Source organism: Tyto alba, unplaced genomic scaffold, assembly GCF_018691265.1.
Source record: "Tyto alba isolate M040663 unplaced genomic scaffold, T.alba_DEE_v4.0 Super-Scaffold_45, whole genome shotgun sequence".
Classification (NCBI taxonomy): domain Eukaryota; kingdom Metazoa; phylum Chordata; class Aves; order Strigiformes; family Tytonidae; genus Tyto; species Tyto alba.
The window spans coordinates 27552253-27579153 of NW_024881321.1; the positions used below are offsets into that span (position 1 = coordinate 27552253).

Below are 26901 nucleotides of genomic sequence, written 5' to 3' on the forward strand. Positions count from 1 at the left end.
TGTAGTAGGGGCGGTGCGGGGCACGGTGGCAGAGGCGGGGCCGGCTCTGTTGGCCCCGCCCCCCCGCCGAGGCGTGGAGGGAGTGGGCGAGCCCCCCTCCTCGTGCGCGGCTCCCATTGGTTCTCTTTCTGGTCCCGCCCTCCCACCGTCCCGTCCCGCGCCCGCTTGTAACCCGCGGCGGGGGGGTGTCACGTGACGCAGCGGTGCCCGCCGGCGGAGGAGGAGGAGGAAGAAGAAGACGAAGAAAAAAAAAAAGAAGGCGGGGGGGGTGGCGGCGGCCCCGGGATGCGGTGGCCGCTGCTGCGGCGGCTGCTGTGGCTCCTGTGCGCCGCCGGCTGGTGGGGCGCCGGGGGCAAGACGCTGCGGGGCGGCTTCGCCAGCGCCGCCGCCCGGCTGGAGCCGTGGCGGCCCGTGGCGCGGTTCCAGTTCCACGGTGGGTGCCCCAAGGAGGAGGGGAAAGGGGGGGGGGGGCGGCCGTTAGGGCGGCGTCCTGAGGGGCCGGCACGGCAGCCCGCCCGCCGCCGGGCCCTGTAACGGGTGTGGGCGGCTCCGCGGGGGGTGAGGAGCCCGGAGGGGCGGTGGGAGGCGGCGGCAGCGGGAGGTGGTGGCCGCCCGTTGCGCTGCGTGGGCGAGCGTGGCTGCTCCTCGGAGCGTGGGTGCTCGGCGCTGTGCTTCCCCCCCCCCCGCCAGTCCCACGGGAGTGTCCGGGAGAGCAGCGGCATTCTAACTTGCCCACGCGCTCTCTCTCCCCCCTCACGGAGCCCCGCCAGCTGAGAGCAGGGCTTCAAGCTGCGCGGGTCTGTTTCGCATCCCTGGTGCTTCTGGTGTCGCCGTGCATCAGGATGTGAATCCTCACCTAATTGTTCCTAATGGCTCGTCTTTCCCGTGTTACTAGCGCCTTGTTAGTAATAATTCCTGACTGTTACATAAGGCGCTTAGCAATGGGCTAGAATCCTATTAGAATGGCCGCTGCAGAAATACAGGTTGGAAATTACTCTCCTTGCTACGGAAGTTTTACTTTGCAAAAAGAGATATATGCCCCCACGGTGAGTGCCGTATACAACGAGGCTGTGCTGGTCAGCATGCTTTTCCTATCTATATGCTCAGCATTTCTGTGGCTTAGACTTGTTTTCTTTCTCAGTTAGCTTCATGGCAGAAGAGTTCTGCGGAATGTTTCAAAAGACAACCATGAAGATAATACTTACGCAGGCTTCCTCCCAGACTGGAGTAGTGTGAGGAAAACAAAAACGTTTGCAAGAAAAAAATCCAGTGAAGGAAAATAAGCCAAGAAGACTTGGAATGTGACCTTCCAGCGCTGAATGAGAGATGATAGATAGGGTGGGGACAGTTTGTGGAGTGACTTGAAAGCAGTTAATTATCACTGTCCCAGAAGATAATTGTAGAAATGCTCTAAATAGATCTAAAGGGGGGAAAAAAAAAAAAAAAAAGGTGCACTGCTTAAATCTGATAAAAGAATGTTAAGATTCAAGACAAGTGGTTTAGGTGTTCAGATATAATTTATTCTACAAGTTGATGTTGCTTATTTCCTTAGAAATACACCTCTTTCTGCATGAATACCCACAACTATATGTATTTTGGGTCTTAATGAAGCCATATGGCTTTTTTTAGAATCTTGTGATAGTTTTTCAAAATCTTTTCTTAGCAACTTCAGTAAACTGTAGTCCATATAATATTTTACAGATCCCAAGAGATCACCTTTTTTGAGGTTTTATTGCAGGACCAGTATCTTGTAACTGGCTCTAAACAATTAAACCTGTTATGGCAAAGCCTTACTTAAAGCTGGTGGTAGTCTATTGACTCTTATCCAGCTGGTGCCTAGGTCAGGTGGGAAAGATTAGTCTGACAGTTTAAAAAATATACAAAGATTGCTTAAATTTGAATGAGTTCATGCTCTCGCAGTAGCGATTGACTTTTCTTCTCCATTAATTTAGGATGCTGTTATGTTGAAGAAGTCTGTGGCAATATATAATGAAAGAATTTCTCAAAATAAGCTTGAGGATTGTAGAATTACCCAGACAAGATAAATTGTGTCAAATGAGTTAGTTCTAACATAGCTAAAATATTTCTCTATGTCAAGATGCAGCCTCTAGGTAGACTGACACATTAGAGAACACCTTTGAAGTTTGATTTTCTTTTTATCAATTTGACGTCTGTCATCTATAATTAAGTATTTTGGCTCTAATCAGTCCGCAACATGAAGGTCCATTTACATAAGTCCTTCTGGTATTAGACTCAAGAGCTACCCTATGATGCTCATAATCGTGCTACAAAGGTCATAAAATATTAGACTTTGAACCAGTTATTTAAACTGATTGAGGCACTGTCTTTGCTTAAACTTGAGAAAATAAAATTTGGAGTGGGAGGAAGGAAAAAAGAACTCTGTTTAAAAAACAAAAAAAAAAGGGGGGGGAGAAGGCTGTTTGTAGTTGAAAAGGTTATGGTGCAGATTTATTTAAGTACCATCAGAGAGAATCATGCATGCAGTGTTGAGTTGATGAGATGTATGGAAGTTGTTTCTGAAAGACTGTAAAGGCTTTTATGGGAAGTAGTGGTAAAAGTTGAAGAAACAAAGTGATGCTTTAGTGCTGCTACTTAAGGAAAAAATTATGCCATGCTAACTTTTTGCTTTTAATTGACATCAAGGCAAAGTAGTTGATTTTATTTTTTAAATATCAAGGTGACCATGCTGTTCTGTGTGTCAGAATCAAGAACATTGCAGTAGCTGTGACAAAAGCAGCTAGACTTCACCTCTTTCAAGCACAGGAGTGGCAGAAGCTACAGAACAGTATCCAACATCACAGCTGTACAGAGATGTTCTCTAAAGCTCAGCTGACAAGTGAGTTGCTACTTCTTTTTCCCCTTACAAATTAAGTTATCTGTGTATTTAGAACCCTGTTAAGTTAGCTGTTTATGTAGAATATTTATTTCAGTGAATTTGGACTTTGTATCAACTTAAGTAAAAGCAGGACTTTGGTCTTCTGTAATTAAAAATGATTACAAGGAAATAAAATTGCTTTGTTTGCATCGCTTCAGAAGACTTTGTAAGCTATGATTTAGCATAATGCTGGAAAATGGAACAGTCCTTGACAAATGTTAAATTTAATGCAAACAGCCAGATTTTATGACCAGTTCTAGTCTCATGCTCTCCACTTATACACAACATGGAAAGGATACACGTTTGGGTGAAGTTTTCATTTACTCATTCAGCACAGAGATTTTCTTTAACTTTGCTTGGATTAAAAGTCCTTTTTTTTTTTTTCAATCTCAAAATTTCTATTAAAAATTTATGTTGAATATTTGAAAGAATTTACAAGGAATACCATTGTAATAGGGAACTGAAAAATTTGAGAATCTGAATAGTTAGGACAGTCAAACATACAGTTTGAATTGTGACTTTTATTGCAGTGGAATAAAAAAAAATTAGAGGCAAACTGATGGAGCCAGCTGCAGTTACCTCTAAACTTCTGAAGTGAATGCTTTTAAGATGGGAGTATGTAGCCTAAGTACACAGTAGAAGGGTAACTTTGTACCTGCAAAGCTATTTTCTCTCTTTTTTTTTTTCTTTTACAACCTCATAATCATTAGGGGTTTTCTGTTGGTTTGTTTTTTTTTTTTTTCCTGTCTCTAAAGTCATCTGCAAAAATTAATCTGGGTTATGCCATTTTACTTTATAACTTGCCTGTAATTTGGTATTCCTCACTGAATCTCACATTCAAATGTATTTAATATTTGAGCTGACAATTATACCAGTACAGAATATGTAGGTTATCTTGTTGTCTTGTGTTTATGAAGGAACATTTCTCATTTGTCAGGAGTCTCCTGTTTACCAGTTGCATGGAAATGGCATTTTCAAAGACAAGAAAACAAAAAAACCCCACGTATTTTCATTTTAATGATAGCACAAACCTGTCACACTTTGATGTACAAAACATGTTAGAAATTTTTTAATACAGTATTAAAGATAAGCTAATCAGGATAGAGCTTGAGTATCCATCTAAATGTAAAAGAACAGTAAAATACTGAAGCACTCAGTTATGTAACTGGAAGATAAACATACTGAGATAATAATTTTTGCACCATTTATTGATTGTAGTATTACAAAACCTACTTAAAGCCTAAATTTTCCTTTAAAAAATTAAATTAGTATTAGAAATTTAATTCAAATACATCTTAAGTGAATGCAGCTTCTTTTTTAAATACATTTCCTCTATGTGGCCAGCATCCTTAGCATAACGAATTGATATCCCAGAACACTGTCATAACAAAATCTTAAGCAGATGTCACTTCTAAGGATGTAGTTTCCCTTATACTTGGTCTGAGCTGAACATGAAGCGCTGCTGAAATGACTGGCAGTTGGTCCGTCGCTCCTGTCTGTCCCAGCAGTGTACTCCCTGATTTCTGCTGTGTTTAGGAATCATGTGGCCACAGGGGGAGTTGGATCTGTTTGCTGATCTTGGGCAAAATCAGTTGCATTTTAATTTTATTTTAATTTCCTGTGAGTTAGCTTGCAGATTTGATGGGAAACTGATTAAAGGTGCTCTGTGTGATCCTTAGTTTTGATGGAAGTAACAGTGTCAGAACTCAGCTGACCTAGTGGAGGTGGAGAGTAAAGCCACCCCTCAGCTGCGGTTTGCCTTTCATTTGGATTAAGCACCATATGAAATCCTAAATCTGTGGTTTTAAAAATCCTAAGGTTTTTTGAAGGGAGCTGTTTCACTTTGTATAGTTGATTGATAAGGTCTGTAGGTCCACAGTGGAGTGTGTACTTACCATTACCCGCACAAGGCAAATTGCCTGTGTTAGAACACTTTTTTTTTTTTTCCAGTTTCCTGTGTTGTCCAAATTTGTACTTCATGACAGTCGCTACAAAGAAACATATCATAGGTTGCTTCCTGGATCCTAATGTTGACTGTGGGTTCATGCCTTCAGAATACAGAAAATAACTTCCTGAAGTTTAAACAAGTTTATTTAAATTACATATATGTTTTTCACACATAGGCTTCAAGTTAGAAATTAGTTCTAAGTTTTGTCTACAGAGTATGTAGGGATAATGAGTTTGTTAAAGGTTGTTTTATATGTATGTTTGCAGCTTTTTCATTTAGAAAGACCTTTGCATAAAACCCAGAAATAGCTTGTTTTGTAAATTTTTTTTTATAAATTTTTCTTTTTCCTCATCCTTAGTCATTGTCATCTTAATTAATGAGAATTAATCTACAGTCCAGTCATTATATTGTTATTTCTTCTACAGGCATGGCTTTCATTTATGGTTGAGCTGATTAGCACTCAAGTTCAGTAATAAGTTCAGTAATAGTACTTACAGTTCTTGCAGTTTCACCCACACATGCAGAGCCACAAATTTAATTTACAGCAAATGTTTATTTTGGAGAGATTGTGCTTGGTTAACAGTTGGTTTTAGGAAAAATAGTGGTCAGATCAGTGGGCAGATGAAACCTCAGTCTCTTACATAGTTGGTTTTAAATGAAATCTGATTTGAAACATGCAATTTTATTAGACAATGGTGTCTCAGCCCTTATCTGTCAATTGAAATTAAGTCTTATTATGGTTTGGAGAAGATGCTGTAAAATATGCTAAGTGGCACCTGTGAAGCATGCACACTGTTGTTTACCGAGTTCACATGTGGCTGTTCCTGTTTGGTGCTCTAAATACCTTTGAAAACAGAGTAGAAGTAGTTTCACAAAGGTACTTTTCATACTGCAGAAGTATCTGTTGGCTGGTACAGAGTAGTTAATACTATCAATTCTGTACTAGATGACGGAAGTATGCGAAGCATAGGAGACACATTTTGCTGTTACTGGCTTCTGGCAGAAGGAAGCCCTTGCAGTGAACCCAAAAGCTGGGAGATGGAGTGTGGTGCATATCCTCACCAGCCCTTGCCTGCACCTACTTGAAACAAAAGATGAAGTTGAAAGTCTAGTCTCTGGTGTTATGGCTAGCTTTCAGAACAAAGACTGTTTTGTACTGTATGTAGTTTGTAACCAGCATGTGATGTTGTAGATTTAAATTTTACCTTCATTCAAAGTTGAGTTTTCTAAAAACAAGCTAATAAGTATTTACTCCTATTTTTGTTTGTTTCTTTTCTTCCAAAGTGACTGTGAACCTCACAGAGCAAAATCTGACAGTGTCCCAGATTCCTTATCCGGAAACATGGTATGTGTTTTATGTAGACAAGTTTACCTGCGAGGAGAATTATTCTGAATCCGAGGATATTCAGTTTGAAATGGTCTTACTAAACCCAGATGCAGAAGGGAATCCATTAGATCACTTTAGCGCAGGGGAATCTGGTAAGACTTTTTTTCTTAAAATTAGATTTGTAAGTTAAGGATGTGATCACCCAAACAAATCAATACTTACTATGTTTGGAAAAGTATGGGGAATGGATGGCAGTCTCTTATATTTCATATTCTACTTTCTCACAGATAGTAAACTTTAATTCATTTTCTGGCATTACAGAAAAATCCTTCCCTTTCTCTAGACTTTCCAAAACTTGCCTAGCTGGAAGTAGAAATACAGAAGGACAGTTAGTGTTAACATCTTTGCTGATAGGTGTTTTTCCCATGTTGAAATCATAAGCTTCTGCTTGAATGTGAATATAATCCCTGATTTTAATGAATTCATTAAATTCTTTAGCTAGGTAAAATTTGATTCTGTGCAACACAAGTACATACACAACAAGACTTCTTGCCAGTGCAATTTGAGTTCAGTGTTTAGGTCTTTATAAGTATCTTAGTCATAGTCCACAGATCACATATTTGTCAGTCCTGATTTTATTTAAGAAATGCAATTTTAAATCTTTAAATGTGCAAGGAAAAACGTCTAGAAGTGACTCAAGACAGCAGCTAAAGAAATGCCTGCATAAAACTGTATGCTTTGGACAGTCCAAAACAACCTAACGTATGCTTCATTGCAGTGCTCAGCTTCGCTGCTCTGGGAGGCCTTGTCAGCACATCAGTGACCTAGGTCTGTTTTAAGGGAAGAGCCCAATAGGCTTAGTCTGCCTTCATCTGCAGATTTAACCTACATATCCAGAATGAGCCTAATTGCTATGCTCAGAATCATATGCCCTGCTGTTATTTTTGGTCTCAAGGGGATACAGAGGGAACAAAGGCAGCTCCCTTTTTGAAAGGAAAAAAATGTTAATTGAAACATTTAGCAGAATCTGTAAGAAAGTATCACTGTTACTCCTCTATTTTTCAAGGTTTATAAATGGATTTACCTGTCTCTTTAACTTCTTAATCTACAAACTTAGTTGGCAGGTTTTATTTGGTGAATTTTGTATCCAGAAGTGAATTCTAGGCTAATTCACTTATTCTCAAAAAGCAGTAGTAGCATTCTTCTGATAAAACAATGGGCAAAGCAGCTATAAGATGTCTTGTGGCCCTTAGAAGTGATATACAGACCTCCTCGAGAGGCATCTCGACTCTATATTAATTTTGTAGAAAGACTTTGAGCACTTGGAAGCAGAACTCTGAACACCTTGCATAGTGAGTAAAGAGGTGTGTAAATGTGTTGAATGTACATATTCAAATGTAAAAAGTAGGAAACAGGGTGAGCTGTACATGTCATGTCTTCCACAGTTGCAGAGCAGCACCTGTTTATTCAGAATTAAAACCTGCATTGCTGCCATGAATCCTGACTTTACATGCCTGTGTCTATTTTCAAAAGGCTGAGAAGGATTTCATATCTATGTCCCTTTTTTTTTTTTTTTTTTTGGTTAAGGCATCTTTGGGGAATAATGCTGCTTGTTTTTCCATAGAGGTGTGCAGTTTACAGCATTAGAGTATCAGAGACAAGATCCAGCTCCATTTCTTGATTCTTTCTTTTAGGTGACTAAAAACTAGTTATGGATGGTTCTAGTTAGGTGATTCTTCACTTTAGTTACTAAAGTTATGGCCTGACACAGGAGATATCGAAATTAAATGGACTATAGTAAGGAAAGTATAGGAAAGAACTTGAGACTGTAACCTTGTGATTAAGACGTTTGCCTTGAGAGAGGAGGAGGCTAAGAGATTTGATCTAAAATGAATATTTTTGTCATTCATAAATCATGCTTTTGTATAAGTATACAAGAGAAGCAGAGTGGCCCTGAAATTTTTATCTTATGAGTCCTTATTATCTTATGCTCTTTCTCCCATTTCACTGTATGTATGTCCAAAATGATTAATTTTAGCCACAGAAGTTGTAGCGCTAGCAGCTGTTCAGAACTTACCCAGTTCTAATGTTTTTCTGCTTAGATATTGAAATATATGTAATTGCTCCGTTTCTAATCTCTGGGTGGAGCTGGTGGAAAGTTTTTAGCAGAGTTGTTTTGCTGCTGGAGGAATAACATTGTTCAGAACCTGCTTCTGTGGGCACCACTTGGTTTCAAGGAAGGTTGGAGAAGGAAAACATAAGTTTTCTGTGAGAAACGTCTGTTTACCCATTTTTGTTTACAGCTCACTGGCTTTGACCCTGTGGGAGCTCATATGATGGTTTCCAGAACTTCCGGATGATAGGAAAGGTTTCTGGGATCCAGGTCTTCAGGGAAGCACTTTACTGGACTACTGCCAGACTGAAAATTAGAGGAATTCTGTTTTTTAATAATATCAAAAACTCTGGGCATTTTTTCAGATTGGTGAAAAAAATCCACTCTATGAACTTACTAATGTTCTCTCTGCTATTTTTCTTTCCATTTTTCTTTAAAGTTTTCTGTCTCAGTCAACTGTGCTTCTTGGACTAACTACTTTATATGGAGCAAGAGTGACACCCAGCGGTTAAATAGATTCAGCAGAAGTCTGTTCTGGGTTTCTCTCATCTCAGATTGTGCGTTTAAAAATTGAAGCAAAAAAAGAGCTAAAATTGAGCCCTCTAATAAATATGTTTCTGACTGATTAAGGGTGCTACAATTATTTTCTGTTTATCAAGAAACTGTATGCCACTTTGCAGTATTTCAGTAATTGCTACAAAGCTATTTATATTTGAACAGAATCTCTCCTACACTTGGAAAAGGTATTGGTGAATAAAAAATACCCAGTCATGTCAAATAATAATCAGCTCTCTGAAAAAGTTCACTGACTTCCTTGGATAAAATAGGCTAGGCTTTACTCATTTTATCTGTACTACCACTTTTGAGTGACAGTTACTAAGTATTTCCCAGTGATTATATAAAAAATCCCTTTTTTTTTGTTTACTCCTAGTAGCAATGTAGCAATGTTTCTTTATAAAAACTAAGCTGTATTTCTTTTTTTTTTTCCACAGGATTACATGAATTCTTTTTCCTGCTTGTCCTAGCATACTTTATAACTGCTTGCATATATGCACAGTCCCTATGGCAAACAATTAAGAAGCGTGGACCTATGCATACTGTATTAAAGGTGTTGACGATTGCATTAGTGTTGCAGGCTGGTTCAGCTTTTGCCAACTATCTGCATTTCTCAAGGTATCTTTGCTTATTTTTGCTGTCAGTCTTAATACTTGAAGAACATTGTGTTGTAAAGATCAGTACATGATCTTTCCTGTGGTGATTGTGACAAAACCTAGGACTGACTTTTTAGAGCTACGTCATTGCCAAAATGTACTTTTAAGGGAGAACACACATTTAAGACTCACTCACTTAAAGATACTGTCTTTTTATTCTTTTATCAGTTACTCTAAAGATGGAATAGGAGCGCCTTTTATGGGAAGTCTGGCAGAATGTGAGTAGGCTTGTCTATTGTTTCTTACATATTCTTACACATTAATCTGTATAATACATTAGTGAATACTGTTGTTGGACTGTATTATGATCTTGGACCATATCACTGGATTTTTAATATAAAATGCTAAAAGTTGCTCTTCTGAAAAACAGGTTTTATTCTGGATGATTACAATAACTGTATTTAAAGTTATACAATTTTGATATTGCTTAGGATTTTTAAAAGGATTTTCTTGCCTGAAGATTCCTTCCTACAAACATTTAAATACGTGCTTATAACATGAGTAAGTGTTTCACTACAATGAAAGGTTTAGAGGAGTTTGCATGATCTAGAGTTGTGAAGCTTTTTAGGAAACTTAATCACATTTTAGGGAGTGTCATTTCACTAGCAAATTTAACATTGATTATATGAAAAAGTGAGTGTTTTACAGCACAAGTGATACGATTAGTGAAAAAAAATGCTTACATGAAGAATTGATGTTAACAATACATTTTTCTCCACTCTCTGTAGATACTCTTGAGTTCTCACTGGAACTGAATTCCTTTAACATCCCTTCCCAAAACACACTAATATGCTCCTCCTGGATTCTTACAGGCTGTTTAACTGTAGTTCACATTTGAAGCATTGGGGGGTTCTTTCCAAGCAAATACATTGCCTTTTGCTTGGCTTGAAGCACCCCAAGAGAGTAGTACTGTGGTAGAGAGACAGTGTTGGAGAGTAACAGCCTATATAGATAAATATTTCCCTTCCTAGAGTTAATTTAGACGCTTGCAGTTGGAATTAACAGCCTCTTGATGGCACTTGGCACCACAGTAATTGCCTCTTTCTTGTTTTAACCATTTGAGTTAGCAGCTCCTTTCAGCCTCTCTAGCAACTGTATTATTAAACTTTCCTTCTCATCTCCTGAAGTGAAATTAAATAGAGAATATGGAGGTAGTCATAACTCCTCCCCAGTGAGAAACCCAGCATTAACTACCCAGCCAGAGCTTCAGAAAGAGTAGCTGCACGTTAGATTTTCTGCATATGTATTGTAGTGAAAAGCCCACTTTTATTTGCTTAAAGCACAGGGTTTTAAGAATAAAATAATTTTTTAATTAATAACTGAATTTAAGAAATTCAGCTGAAAGAGTTTTCCTTTCTTATTGTTTTAAGGTTCATGGTTCCCAAAACAATAAAAAAGCAGAAGTAATAGAAATGTGAAAAGCTTCCGTGTCAATCGCAATTCTGAAGAAAGACGGAAGGTGCTACCGTTTTTTCTATATCAGAACAGAAATCTGAGTTAAAAGCAAAGAGTAAAATTTCTGTCGAGCACAGTAGGGCCAGAATTTCTGTGTAGGAACCTGTTCAGATACTAAGCAATTATTCTTTTCCTGCCATCATTTAGTCTTTACCATGTATAAAGAGCTGACCCTCAGACTAATTTATTACCCAAGTTAATCACATAAATCACACAAATAATGCTGGTACTCAAAAGAATCACAAATAGTCATCTTCTAACTTTTTGTAAGATCTAAATGTGAAAAGTCAAAGAATATTATTATGCCCCTTGAACAGCCAAAAAAGGTGAATTGTGGTGAAATCAGACAAATATGGTATCAGCTCAGTAGCATGTGACTTTGCACTGACCCTGGATATTGTGGGATTATTGATAATATTAGAAATTTCTCTCAACCTTCCTACTTTCTGATAAGGTATGTGAGATGTCAAAGATTAAAGCCAGTACTAAATTTTATCTTACACCATTTTGTCTGGGAATCCATTTGAATTCTTGCCACACTGAAGCAGAGTGATATCTATATCAAATATGTGATTGAGAGATGATGTCTGGCTATAACTTATAGGGCAGGTTATCTTAAGGAGTGACAGAAAATAAAATGCTTTCTAGAACATCCAGATTTGTTCAGTCATCTCTCTAGCTTGGATTTGTGACACTGGTTTGGCATGCCATGGGTTCACGTAATGATTTTTGCTAGTGAGTACTATATGTCCATAGGTAGCATTGTAAAGTAATTCCAAGATCATTTTGCCAAAAATGAATGCCAGTTCATTTTATTAAAGAATGAGCAAGTTTGTATTTACTAAAAGCTTTTGACATTTCTTAAACAGCAAAGGTGTCTGAATACATTAGGAAGTATTTAGGCATATAAACTGAGAATACCAGATATACCCCAGGAAAAATGTGTTGGAGTCTGTTTACACCCATATTTTGCTAGTATTGCTGAGTGTCAGGGAAATATTGTAGCTGATCTTCATTTGACATACTTCCTTTGTGTGCCTATTAATTTCTGTACAGTGGCAACATTTTCTGTGCCAATATTTTTAGTAAATGTGGAAGTACACTTATCTTTTATAATACAGTCCAGTTGTATAAAAATAGAAGTTTACTTTTGTGACAGAGAAATACTTTTCTTGTACCTGATAGCGTAAGAGAAAATTACAAATAAGGATAAAATTTAATTGAACTAAAATATTGATCAAGTGAAAAAGAAAGCATTGTTGCATGTAGTGCCCCATCTCTAGTTTCTGAACCAAATTTGCAATATATAAGAATCACTTTTTCTTGTACATCTCTGCTATGCCAGTACAATGAGTACTCTTAAGTTCAAACATTAACTTAAAAATTGTTTTATAAGTTTCAGTCAAAAACTTGTCAGGTCTAAAGCTATTAATCACCCAGAAAGAAATCTTCAGTTCTTTCTCCTGTCAGTAGCACTTTGGCAAGGCCAACAAGTAAAGGCTTTAATATATTCTAGCTTGAAGTTTTCTTTATTCAGATACAGCTTCAAACACAGATTTGAGATGCTGATTAAGAATGTGACTTTATGGAGTATGTGTTGTTCCCAAACAGAGAAAAAAAAATAGACATAGCAAAATGAGGCAAAGGTAGTTTGCATTTAATAAAATGAAATACAGACAAGTTGTTGTTCCAAATGAAGTTTGTGTTAGGGTTATTCATTATATTTTACCCTTTAAGTATCTGAGAGTGGAACTTGTCCTAAATATTTGAGCTTTCTATTGCAAGGTAGTGCATCCTTAAGACAAAGTACAATTAATTTAAAGTACAATGCAACTATGTGATTTTTTTGAACAAAAGTTTTTCAGAGCAAATAAAGGAGTTCATTTCATCATGCTTCATATTTGCAATGTGATTAACATACATATGATTTTAGTTCTTTAGCATTTACAAGTCTATTTATGTAGATGGACTCCTGAGCCCAGACTTCTTTGACACAAGAGTGGGATTTGGAAGGATGTGGCACTGTGCCCGTGTTGTTGCAGAACTGCAGCATAACTAGAGGAAAGCTGATGGTGATCTATTTGGTGACTGGAAACTACTCAAAATAGCCACATTTTGTGGCAAAACAACCTCATCTAGTCAAACAATCATCAAAATTATAACTGAAGTTGATACCAAGACATAAATGTCCACCCTTCATTTGTGGGTATATAGAACATATCTCTTTGCTTTAGGAAGTACTTCATTTATGTTGTGACTCTATTTTTCTTTTGTTTTCAATAGTGTGTGACATAGTCTCACAGGTACAAATGCTATATTTATTGTTGAGTCTGTGTATGGGTTGGACGATAGGCAGATTGAAGAAATCTCATGGCAGACCTCTTCAGTGGGATTCCACTCCAACATCTACTGGCATTGCTGTAATAGTTGTTGTTACACAGGTTTGTATTTTATATTCATTCTTATACTGAAATATACAGCTGGTATTAAGTATGACAGAACTGTGAACCAACTAATTTCAATATTTTATGAGGGAGGGAGTATCAAGACTGGAAAAAAAAAACCCGCAGCATAATGTGCACCCAGTATGTCTAATGGGTAACAACACCTTCTCTTTACTTTAACAATTTAAGGTGTAGCTCCACAGTATGTTTTTGTTCAGCAGTAAAACCATTTAAGAAGTTCCCACAGTTTTCCAAACTCCTGGTTGCACCAATTGTTCATAGCATTATACTGTAAACCAGATCAGTGAAATGATCTAGATTGGAAGAAAAAAGACATTTCAGCATGATCATTTTACTGATCAGATTTATAATGTGGTCCTATAAATAGTTGTAAACATGTAATTGGTACAACTGAGGGGTTGTGAACTACATTGTGGGGGGTGGCAACAGGTAGCATGAGAGGAAAGATGAGAAAAGCTGCTGTGAGAAATTTAGTCACAAAAAAAAATATATTTAAATCATCAGTGTCCTCCCCTTAGAATCACTCAAATAGGATGTTTAATGGTCTTTTCAATCGATATAAGGGAATTCTTGAAAGATTCATGTGCAGGATTGGTCTTGCAAATATACAAATGGTCTGACACATAATTTCATTCAAACATATTCCATTAGTATAAATTAGAAAGTCAAGTAAACCAGTAACTTAAAAGTAAATTGTAATGGAGATGATCCCATCCTGGTGGTGCCTTTTGTAAACAAATTTTTTTAAATCACAGCATAAAGACAAGGGAATCTGAAAGCCATTGAGAAAGAGAAGAGTGGGGAGAAACTGGAGACAGTAATGAGGAAGAGATTATACTGAAGATTTTGTGCCATTTAAGTAGTATCTGTAATTAGTGCTGCTTCCAAACTAAATAAGTGGACTGCTAAAACATTAAGAGTAGCTGGGAGCTGACATTTCTTGCTAATTAAGAATATAAACCAAAGGCTATTAAGGTCAATGGGACTGCTGAAATTTAAAGATAGGTTCATTCCACCTTACTTGTGACACCCATCTAGTACCAGAAATTTTATATGCTGGTAGTAAAAAAGACTTCTGAAGTATTTAATTTTATTCATGCCTCTCCACTTGTACGTACATATGGGTGTGTTAGTGTTCTGTCACTTGAGACTGGAAAGTTTTTTTGTTGTTGTTTCCTTTTCATTGTACAAAGAAGGGACACTCCATATCATCAGCTTGATTTTTTTTGGTTGTTACTTGTGGTAAAAATTGGGACAGGTATCGTACATATATGCTGCTTCCCCCAGTACTGGTCCATTACACATTTGCATTGGCTCTTTGAGTACCACGGGAGCACTGGCACAAAGTTGCCTATCTACCTTTTCACCATGAAGACACAGCTCTGCCACATCTCTCCTCGTGGTACCATTGGGAATGTCAGGTTTGGCAGGAGTCTTGTAGGAACAGAATAAGGACATCATAATATGTCATTGCCTGGGTGGTTTCACACCCCTATCTCAGTGTCTCCTGTCTCCAGAAAAGGTTCCCTGACACCACCAGCAGTATCCTTGCCCCTTCTGGAGAGGATGTTTTCCATCTCATGGTCCAATATATCCAAGACATACCTCCGGCCAGGGTTCTTTTCAATACAGAATGTGGCTGTTGAGCTCAGGGGAGCAGGATCCAGACTGTATCGCCTCTGTCAAAGGTGGTGAGCTCGAGACTTCATTCTCTGGATTAGTCTGTTGTTCACTGGTCTGTCTAGATTGATGTGGGTGTTGGACCTGCTGTAATAGGGCAATCAACGAACACTTTTAATGACTAAAAACCTATAACCACCTCCTCTTGGTCCTGCTCTTTCCCAGAGATGGGAGAGTCAGTTTCCTCCCATAGCAGAGGTTGGACAGACTTACTTGGATAATCAGAGATGTTCTGAGGACTTGCTGTGGAGGGTGCTGGAAACTACATGCATTACTCTGATGCTGCGGGTAGAGATTGAACCATGTTAGTTTTATTGGTGTTCTACACTACCTGTCCTCATTTCATCTTCAGAGAAGTCAAGCAAGTAGACAGCCTGGGAAAAAAATGTTATTCTTCAACTTCACTGCAGTTTTGACTGGCAAACTATCTGACCCTGTTTGCCTGCTACTAGTTCAAATTACTCAGCAAATTTTCAGGGGTTTTTTCTTCTCTTTGTACTGATGCTATGGATTCTTTCTTTTTGTTCTTTCAGAAACACCAGCAATTTCTCAGGCTGTGTTTACAGGTTACCGTCAGTGTAGTGTGGACACAGCCTCCTAGTCAGCAAATCTCTTGTGGTCTCTGCGGCTGCAAAGAGGTGGCAGACTTGTCCCTCCTTTGAGATGCTATTCAATATCTCCTTTTGCCTTAACTTGTTCTTTATTTTAGCCTCAGAACAAAAAATTCCCAGGCTGCTCTGTATTCATTAAAGATTCCATGCTCTGCTGCTGAGACACAGACCTTGTTCGAAACTTTATTGATGGCAGACCTTTCCCATCAAATAGACCTGAGCAGTTTCAACTTTCAGGGCTGATCAGAGTGGAGGCAGTGATTTTTAGAAAGATATCTTATCACTTTGAACCTGACCAAAATGACATAGAATCTTACTGCATTAGACGTCACACTTCACAAGTGTTCTTAGGTACACCCCAAAGGTGTGCTTAGAATGAGCTCTACCTCTGACTTTAGATGAAAACTATTTTTTGGCATTGGATGACATCAGATACCAAAGTACTAGATATGGTTAGAAGCAGCTAGTTAATCCACTTTGCCTTGCTGTTACTTTTAATTTCCCTTTTGCTTACCCCTTCCCTTTGCCTCTCAGAGATCATTTGTCCCATGAGAACCTGCCTTTACTGGAGATTGATATGTTATCTTGGCTTGCCATAAAGTTGGTGTTGGCATAGCGAAGGGGAGGAGGGGTTCTACCATAATTGTTTCCTCATGACAAAAAAAGAAGAGTGTCTGGTTCTGCATTGTATGGATGTGGAGGTTCAGCTTGTATATCTGGAACATCAGGATGATGTCCATGGCAAACATTCTTCTAGCGTTTGAAGAGGAAGACCAGTACTGGACAGTGGTTGGTGTCCACTGTGAACTGCGATGGGTCATAAGTATGTCCATTTTGAAGTCAGATATTTTGAACAGTGTATTTTGTAAACAAGAAGATGGTCATTCTCCTTTATGAAGAAGCAGTTGTGACTTTAATGTTGGATATAGCTAGTGCAAGTCAGCTCTTCAGCTGCCTAGCTCATCCAGTTCTTTTGTCTACAGCCTAAGCAGAGCTATTCTTTGGGATAACAGAATTTCCCCCCCTGATTTCTTCTCAGAGTTCAAACATAGTTCTGCTCACTTCCAACAAAACAATGTCTCTGATATCCACTTCAGTGGGTTGGTGTCTGGGTGTTTTTTCAGTTTGTTCCTGATGTTGCAGCTAAGTGAGCTGATAGATGCCTTTCTGTGGTCAAGATAAAGGACTTCAGGGTTTATCGACCTTAATTTCTCAGGCATAGCCAGCCAAAGAGATTTTAACTTCAAGATCACACTTGTCTGTGAAAGCTCTTCCTCCATTGTAAACTAGAAACATCCGTAGCACAGATTTATCATTTATAGGATCCTGCTCTTCTCTGGTGTGAGAGAGCAGTCCCAGTTCATGGTAAGAACAATGACACATGTTCACCTTGTCCACATTTCCAGTGTGTTGCTCTGATGGTTCCATCTCTGTCTCTAATGCCTCTGCCTTCTGCTTATTTTGGAATAATCTAATGAAACTGAAAGAAGCTGGACGTCTGTGATCTTACATTGCTGTCACTACACACAGTCTTTGATCAACTGATTCCTGTGCTGTTTGCACTCTTTAAAGGACTAGTCCAGAGCGTACCCTGCTGTCAGACACTATTTTCCCATGAGGATTTTGACTTTGTTCTCACAATTCCTTTACTCCAGCTCTTTGTCATCTTCTCATGAAAGTGGCTTCCTTCATTGCTGCTACTATTAGTGTACGTTAAGGAAAATTCAAACCCTCATGAGTGCTGTTCTTTAAGGTTAAATTTCTTCTTAAAGCAGTATCACAGTTCCATCTCCATCAGCCTATATTTCTTGCCCCCAGATGCATGCTTTAGTTAGGAAGATTCTATACGTAGGTGGTTGGATTTTTTTTATTTTCTCAGAAAGCTTATGTCCAGTCCAGAGAAAAAATACTTTGGCCATTCCCAAGTGTAAATATCAAAAGGGAAAACGCTCTGTACAAGGCTGCAGTGATTCTGTAACTGGTAGAACCCTTATTTGTTGCCTGAGCATGTTCTACCTGGACAGAAATAACTTCTGTGATAGGAAATAATTGATTTCATGCCAAAACTAGTGCTGTACACACAACTTTACCAAACACTCGGCTATATCTCAGGGTTTCAGGAGCATTATTTCAGTCTTACTCCTTGACAGAATTCTCAGTCAAGTAATTTGATGATTTGAAGACGTTTGCTTGGAGTGACTCAGAATGTTATCATGGGAACACTTGAAGCCTGTTGGTCAGATTGTTTACTAGTAATCAGTGATGTTCAAGATGTGCATGCTTCTTGTCTGTATTTCTCCCATCCTTCCATTTTCTGTCCTGGTAGTTCAAGAGTGACTGAAATGACATCAGGCATGTTTGCTGTGTCATGGCCTAGGTAAGGTAGGGGAAGAGTATGAGAGTACTCTCCGAGGATATTATAAACGAAAATGATCCTGTCTCGTCTGATGAGACTCAAGGACACTCACCTTTGAAAGGCACAGGTGGATTACATGTCTTTTAAAAAAAAAAAAATTATTCTCAGTAGCCTTTTTGTCTTTATGTAGTTAATGTAGTGAGAGAGCCTTTGAATGTGTTCAGAAAGGAATCTGACTAATTTAGATTTCTAAATTGAGGCATACAATGTCTGTTTCTGAAGGCCTTCAGAGCTACCTCACTCATATAAATCAAATTTGCCTACCTTTCTTCAGAAAGCCTGCTTCATTAGGCACCTGAAACCTAAGCGCAAGTTAGATGTGTGCAGTAGGTGGACTGGATTCCAGTGTATATTCAAATCTTAAAATGCCATGCAGCTGATACGTGATGCCAGGAGAACCTAAACTTTATGGGCATTCTAATTTATAACGTTAACATTCCCAAAGTCTTAAAAAGATACTCTTCAGCAAGACCCACTTTTTTTTTTATGCAGCAAGTAGGCGCCTGCCTTCTAGCTAACTAAGATTCAGAATCTAGGCACTTCTTAGTCTGTTTTTCCTTGGAGAATCTATCAATATTCTTGCTCACAGTACTGCTACAGAATTGGATTCTGCAGCAAATGGATGCAGTGCAGTTAAGGAGGATTACTATCTTTCATGTAGTTATCTGTTGGCTAGAGCATTTGTCCAGATGTCGGAACAGCATTTGGAACCTGTGACGCTCCCTTTTGTAGACCCTAGGAGGTTTCTGAGCCGCTTGCTTGCAGAGTCAGGTTCGCTCGCAGTTTCTGACCTAGCTGATCTTGAATTCTTTCCTCCACAATGGCACAGCTTCAATAGAAGGGGTGGAGAGTGGCCCACCCAAGAACAGCCTATAGCCTGGCAGTTGCGGCACTCTCCAAGGAGGTGGGAGATGCGAGTTGGATATCCTGTAGGCAAAGAAGGGAATTGTGGGAGATCCAAGTTCAACCTGGGTGAACGCTTGAGCCTTTAGGCTATTGTATAAAAGGGGCAGCAGCACCACCCTCTTACTTCCCCATCTTTGAAAAGAAAAGTGAATCCTGTTAGGATTTTGAAAGAAAAGGCGTAGTCTCCTGCCTTTGAAACAAGCTTTACAGGTTGTGGATCCCAAGTGGAAGGAGACACCTCCCTGTTGTTCTGTGGAATCGTTTCAGTGGGCTTCCTGCTGAGTAGGCCGACTGTTTAACTAGATGATTATTTTGGATCTTATGCTAAGGTGCCACATTCCTTCTGTCCAAATTAGAGGAAACTTTAACTTATCAAACTTTCTGAAAGTTACGGAATACAAGAAGCGAGACTTGCCAGTTGCACTTGGAGTAATAGCTAGTGCCAAAAAGCAGTTCAGGCTAGGGTGTTTTTGTGTAACATGGTGGTCTCCAACAGGCAGAATAGAGCATGACCGGTTGTGTGGATAATTTAATCTGTGATGGAAAGGGTAGTTGAGATTTAGTGTAACCTTGTGCTGTTGTTGTTCTTTTCCAGAGCTTTTTATTAATTTGGGAGCAGTTTGAAGATACGAATCACCACAGCTACCATTCACACCATGGCTTAGCAAGTGGACTGCTTATTGGCCTCAGAGTTTGCCTAGCTTTGTCACTGGCTGCTGGTCTTTACCAGATCATCACAGTGGAGAGAAGCACACTGAAAAGGGAGTTCTATATCACCTTTGCCAAAGTATGGGTTACACCAGGGAAACTGATCCCTTCTGCTGTAAATATAATCATGGCATGCAGTTGACTGAAGCACTAAACTCTTTTCCTCCATAAGAAAGTTAACATTTAAGTGTCTGATTTGATTAAATTGCACCCTGTCATCGTACTCTGAGTAGTCATTTTAATTTGACAAGGAGTATAGAGCTTTTTTAAACAGAAATCCCACCTTTCTTTGTGTGGTTTTCGTTCTGTTGATTGAAAATTAAACAATGGGTTCATAAAATAGACAGAAATGTAAATGCAGTTCCTCTAACTGTCATCTCTTTCTTCTAAGCTGGCATGTAGTCATTTTATAACTTCTACTCATCTTCTCTTTCAGGCCTGCATTCTCTGGTTTTTGTGCCACCCATGTCTTGCAACCATTGCTGTAATATTCAGAGAATATCAAAGAGAAAAGGTATGTACAGGCAAGATAAAAGAGATGGAATTTGAATAGTAGTTGTTCTGCATGTTCAGTGTTTGTTAGCAAACTCATGCTCTTAGGCTGTTAATCTTATGACCCCAAAGCAACTTGAAAAGTCTTAGTCACACAGCTCTCATTGATGCTAATGTGAGTCATATTTTACAAAGGCATACGGGGTTTGAATCATCTAAGGGTAATCATTCCTAGGTTAAGGGAGGGAGAGGGGGAGATTGTTAAGTCAAAGGAAAATGTGGAGGGGGTGTTTTGTTTTATTGTTTGCTTGTTTGTTTTTTAATTAAAAACACCTTGGGGATTCTTTTAACAAAGCTAGTAGAAAGATAAATCAGTGAATTTATTTTGTTGTTTACTTTTTAGTCTTCACCCTTTAAAAGCTTTATGTGGCTAAATAGGTCAGGGAACCTGTACCTGAACTGTATTCTTTAGATTAAGAATTCTGTCCAAATATGTAGTTTGGTTTGTTAGCCCTGAGCAGTTAAAAACAAAGGTGGACTCACCGGGCTTCTCGATTGCTTAAACATATTGGGAACTAGAGAACTAGAGTGTGGAGCCTGCCATGTTCAGATAAAGTGCACTACTATTCTCAGGTGATTGACTACCTCATTCCAGGGTAGAGTTTGTTTTTTTTTTTATGGCTATAACCATCTGTGCATTTCTATGCAAATATTTTCAGAAATTGAGCTTTTATTTGTGTAGAGGATACGTAAGGGAAAGAAAAAGTTCCACTAAAAATACATAGTAAATGAAATGTTACATTTGATTAAAAAAAAAAAAAAAAAAAAAGAAAAAGAAAAGAAAAATCTAGGGATAAAAAAAGACTCCTAGAGCTGCTATTGAAGAGACTTTTTGTTGTTGCTTGATGAAAACATCATCAGGGCAGGAGGACAATCTCTAGAGGTCGAATCAGTAAAGGAAATTTTTGCAATATTTTGAGATTTTGAGCTTACTGAAGGGAGAGTACAATAGTTCTGCTCTTGCATTTGAACAAGTTTAACCATTATGTGCAGCTACAGTTCCTACTTCATGATAATTTAGTTGTTTCCTTCTTTAAATGCACTTCAATACAGTAAAGTGCATGATCAATAAATACCATATTTATTTAAGAAAAACATGTATTTTAAAAGACTCTCTATACATAAACTTAGACTTTTGCTTTCTCAGAAACAGTAGCTACCTTTACACAGTTGATACTTTACACATCTTTCACAGATGAAGAGACTTGCACTAAAAAAAAGAGGTCTGGCTAAGTGAGAGTGATAAATCGCTATCCTTACAGCTCCATGACTGTGCTAGTGCAAAGTGTTTCCAGGCTTTGTTTTTTTACACACTGTTTGTTGTAAGAATATAATATCTAAACATCACCTCTGCTTGTGAAACTGCATGGGTGGTGAATTGCAAGTCTGAAATTCCCCAGAACAGAAACTGCCAGAAGGCTTATGTGACTTGCCCAGGGCTATCTAGTGATTTAAAAACACCCAGGTGTGAGAGTCTGAATCCTGGACTTGAGATTCATGTTCGAATCTTCTGTAACTGCAGCAGTATTAAAAGCTTTAAAGTTAAACCTCAAGCACTTACACAGTATGCTGATAGAAATTTATTGTGGTTGTTTGGTGGTGGGGTTTTTTTTGCTTACTTTTTAATTTTCTCTCTTTTTTGCCTCTAGATTATTACCATAGGTGTTATCCTCTGTCAGTGCATCTCCATGGTTATCCTCTACAGACTTTTTCTATCTCATAGTCTATATTGGGAAGTGTCTTCGCTGTCATCAGTGACGTTGCCACTAACAGTATCCTCTGGACATAAAAATCGACATCACTTCTGAGATGTTTAGGAAGAATACATTATGTAATAAATGTGCAATAATGACATAAATATACAGGTATTTTTGTCACAGGTGTGTGATACATTGGTTTCACTGGAAAACTGAGTAATAATATCAGAGCACTTCACAGACCTGGTCACAGACCTGGTCTGACGAGGATCCTAGATTAATCTGTTAAAAGTACTGTGGAGTGGAAAAATCCATCATTTGGATAATTTTATAGATATTGTTTATGTGTAGCATGTGGTACTGAGCTGTATCATGGAAAAGTACAATGAATCTTTTCTCTCCCATTCACAGACACAAAAAAATGTCCTCGCTTTATATCAATACCAGGTTTGAAGGTGTTATAAAATGCAGTTCTTAAAACATCTACAAGCTCAAACAAGTCTGAAATAGGCCAGTTGTGAAATTGGTGTGATGCGTAACGATGAGTACAAGTTCTTTTATTTTTATGCTTTAGAGAAAATGCATTTTATGTACAAGTATAAAAGAAGGGGAAAAAAAAAAGAGTCCTCTAGAAAACACATGTAAAATGTTCACAACTGACCACGAGAAACTGTCCTTTATTACTGGTGTAAAAGAAAAGCCTTTTTTGCAACTAATGTTCATGCTGGTTAAAATTTTAATGGGAATGAAAATAGGGTTTATATCTGCCTTATCTGCCTTTTTTTTTCTTTTTTGTAAATAAATAAATGTAACTAAAAATTTCATCCACTAATGAGCTGTATTGGAGGCTTAGAAAACACAGCAACATAAAGGTAATGAAAACAGCAGGCTTGCATCTTTTAAAGAAAAAAAAAAAAGGGGCAAAGAAAATGGAATGGGTGATGTGGTACTAGAATTTTAATCCTGATATAATTCATTTCTGTTACATTGAGGATTCAATCATAATTAAGCCATATACACAGATTAAATTAACAGAAGCATTTCAAATAAATGTTGGTTTCAGTCATCAACTACCCATGAATTCCTGCCCAAGGATACTTAATCAGGATTAAATTTTCTATGAATAATTGAAAAACAAAATACTCACTGGATTTGTTATAATCCATGTTGGCACTGGGTTCTAAGTAGTTGCCATCTTCCATCCATTGTAATAAAGCCATACTACTTTGTGATGCCCTAGCATTCAGAAAGCCAGTGTAAATATATACTTTGTTGAAGTGCCTATTTATTGAGTACGATTAAATCATGCTGACTTTTTTTTTCCTTCGTAATAAGAACATACCTATTGCCATTGTGACTGAAATCTTTCTTTTTGGATTTAGTTTAGTATTCGTCAAATTTTAGACTTCTCATACATGTGTGTTTCTTCACAACGTGGATTTTATTTTCTAGTAAATGAATGTTTGTTTCTTCTTAACAGTATGCATTTAATTATCTCTGTGAAAATGTGAAGACACTGGGGTTCTAGCTTTAAAATAGCCCTAACTTTTCTATTCATGTTTGCCTCAGTTGTGAGCATAGTTGAAACATAAGTCTATTCCATTTTAGTTTAGAGGCAAAACTAGATATTTCCCTTTGACTAAGGCAAAATGGCAACATGACAAAGTTGCTCATTAAATCATCTCCTTTCTTATTGTTTGTAATTCAGATCAAGAATGGCAGGTTGAGGCTGGAAAAGATGAGATATTATGATTTCACACAATCTTCAGAATGATTAAAAGATTAATTATTACATTCCTCTGATAACCACACAAAAATATTATTGGTTAAAACTTTCGTCTTTATTTCCCTGCTTATCTCTGTGCTTTTCATCTTCTCAAGAAAAAAGTATCCTGTTTTTGATAAGTCTCCAATAATGCAGTAGAAGAGCTCTATCTGTCCTCATGTATAAGACATAAAATTCGCACATAAAATAGAATCTTCTAATAGATACAAGAACTGCTTTACAGTTTATGATCCATCACGATAGAAGTTTTAATATATGCAGAAAAACCTCTGTGTTACTTTCAGAATAGGCACGCTCTTTGTTTTATTCTCCAGAAGTATTTTCTTTCTTCCTGCAGTCCCTCTGACTTCAATCGGTCAGTATTAAGGTAAATGGTATTTTAATTTCACCCTATAAATATACTCTACAACAATTCATAACATGAATTCATAGTTAACCTGAGTGTAAATATGAAGCATAAGATGTTGTCTCCTAATCTGTTTCAGATTGCCCTGTAAATCAACAGGTAGCATTATCCTCTGTTTGCCATTGAACCCAATGATTTGAAAATAAAATTTTAACTTTGCTATTAGTGTAACTGTAGCAATTAAGTATCACTTTCTCATGGTAAGTGGTACCAAGGACATGCACATCTACCCAGGTCTATTAGCGTTCTTTTGTAGCCAACACTCACCAATTTTATGTTACTAAATCATTAATGCATACTGTAGCAGTAGGTCACCTATGAGTACAATAATATTCAAGATGTCACTTAATTCAGTACTGGATATCTTCTGGGGGAGACTTCAAGTATGACTAATTTACAAAGCTTCATACTTACCTGTACTCTAGCTTGAATCTTACTGCCTCTGGATCATGCCTGAAGAGTGGTTTGAGTATCTGAAAGCCTATCTCTCTTTCCTAACTTACCTCTTCTAAGAGACTAGCTGATAAGACTTGCTTTTTTCATGCTTATTCACACAGTTACTCATTTTATCAATGTGGTTTCATAACCTCATCTTGAAAGAATAGCTTCCAGCCTTCTTTCAGTTGTCTTCGATCAGTGCATCCTGGCTGGAAAACTTTTTCTTTCTCCTTTTCTAAAACGTGCTTTCCGGGGGGGCGGGGGGGGGGGGGGGGGGGGGGGGTGTAAGTTTTTCTGTCACAAATGGGCTCCTGCATACATATGAGGAACTCAGGCTGCACCCTACATCAGCTGTGCGTTAGGGGATGGCAGGGGACAGCAGCCCCCCTGCGGTACGCCCAAGGCTTCGGTGCAGGCTTGTGCCCGCCGAGAGCTGCCGCGTACCCCAGGAGTTCTTGGGGAGGGCGATGGCAGCTCCGGGCCCCCTCCTGCCTCCCCCCTGCAAGGGGCTGAAGCGTGTTCCCCAGTGGTGAGCAGCACTGTTCCATTGAGGGCGAAGGAAGACAGCTCACCTGAGAGTTTCTGTGCATTATGTGGTTCTGTGTTAAGCGAAGCTGCAGTTGCAGACTATACTATTGCCCACACATTTCGGTGCTCGGGAAAGATAAGTGTGTGTTGACACAACTGCAAACTGAAGTTGGTTGTCATCTGAAGCAATCCACTTCTACATGTGAGAGGGCATCTCCTTGCTATCTGTCACCTTTTCTACTGGCACAGATTCCAGTTGGCATCAATTACAATTTACTGGTTGAGGGGGGAGGATCCGGGTTCAGGAGGAATGAGGATGAGATCACCAACTCAGTCTAGGAAACCCCCCCACAATCTGTGCAGAGGGATCATCTTGTGTTGTTCCCGACCAGCAATGTGGAGGCTGGAGCAGTTCTAGGGCTTATCACAAGTCCCCTAAGCTATTTGCTCCCCTTCTGTGTACAATGTGTTTATTGTACGTTTATGTAAAGTGCTTCAGGTAGGAAAATTAATATTTACCATTAAATATATGTAAATGGAAGTGGAAAGGCTTGATTGGAAAAATATCAAGTTTCTAATACATATTACTATACTAAGGCCTCCCACACAAGACAAACATTTATAGTCAAATCTAATGAATATTCCTTTCTGGTTCCTGTGCCAGTGGAGAGCCATGGAAGTATCAAAATCTTCTTGTTTGCATCTCGATCCTCTACAGAACTGGAAGAATATTTTATTTGATTTGGCTCTAGTTTATTCTGTGCAATGTTATGCCTCAAGTTGACACAATAAATGTTTATTGGGCTGGCCAAAGCTGATGTTATGCTGTACCTTTTAGCTCTTTTTGTGCGACTATGCAATGTATAAAGAGCAGGTGATCCTTGCAAATGTTAAACATTAAAAGAGAAAGTATTAAGCTGTTTTTCAAAGGATCGTTCTTTCCTAGCTGCGCTGATACAACTAGACTGTGATTTTCCAGTGAACAGTAAGTTCTGATTCCAGTTTTTCTTACACCATTATTTTCTGCAGATCTTTTTCGTGTCTTGCAAATTCCATCTCTCCCACCACGCTCGGTCTCTGCCCTCCCCTCTCCCCGCTCTCTCATACATATGATTTTGAGTGTAATGGGTGTCATTTCTCTATCTCTCCATCTGTTCCCACGATCAACGCTCACAGTCCAGCCCCTACTTTGCATCTAGTATGCTTATTCTCTTTATCCTTGGTCTGTTTTGATTTCGCACTTTTCCTGTCTCTCCTTTGCCCTCTCTACTGTGTGTTCAGTCTCCCTAGCCATCGGAGACCTGAGGGTGTGGTGTGACATTGCAGCTAGTTTGGGCTGTTAGCTGCCAAAAAAAGAGTGTCCCTGTTCCCCTGACTGCACGCTGCTCTGGCTTCCCTTGACCTGACAATGGCTGTCACCTAGCAGTTTAAGTGAGATGGAGTTGAGGAGTTAAACTTGGTGGAAAAACCAGCCTCTAGCAGCAGCAGAAGGAAAACCAAGTTCATTCTCAATGGTTTTAGCTCACTGAACCAGGTCATCAGGATTTGATGAGTACCAGTGGCACTGCTGGGGATGGGGTAGAAAAGGCACATTGAAGAGGAGCAAGATCCCCTTTAGAAGGGCAGCTGCAAGGTCAGTTGGTCTTTTGCAAACTATCATCGGCCTTTTAACTCCTCCATCTCTCTCTCCTGTATGTCTTCGGCTGCACTTTGCACGCTCAGGATTGGCCAGTCTCTTCCTTTAAGAGTTCTCTTTCA

At 38.7% G+C, this 26901-nt stretch overlaps 1 protein-coding gene across 1 annotated transcript; it reads left to right on the plus strand.

Moving 5' to 3' along the window:
* Positions 1–197: 197 nt before the first annotated feature.
* Positions 198–26059, plus strand: GPR180 (G protein-coupled receptor 180). The gene is made up of 9 exons (XM_032997108.2): positions 198–433; positions 2699–2857; positions 6129–6323; positions 9277–9457; positions 9664–9713; positions 13234–13391; positions 19624–19815; positions 20173–20250; positions 21938–26059. Exons 1-9 carry the CDS (start codon positions 286–288, stop codon positions 22094–22096), a joined length of 1320 nt encoding a protein of 439 aa, XP_032852999.2. The 5' UTR covers positions 198–285; the 3' UTR covers positions 22097–26059.
* The last annotated feature ends 842 nt before the right edge of the window (positions 26060–26901 follow it).

Coding starts and splice junctions, on each gene's coding strand:
- GPR180 (XM_032997108.2), top strand. CDS start 286: ATGCGGTGGCCGCTGCTGCGGCGGCTGCTGTGGCTCCTGTGCGCCGCC. Junction 434..2,698: donor GGCGCGGTTCCAGTTCCACG/GTGGGTGCCCCA, acceptor TTAAATATCAAG/GTGACCATGCTGTTCTGTGT. Junction 19,816..20,172: donor TCTATATCACCTTTGCCAAA/GTATGGGTTACA, acceptor CTTCTCTTTCAG/GCCTGCATTCTCTGGTTTTT.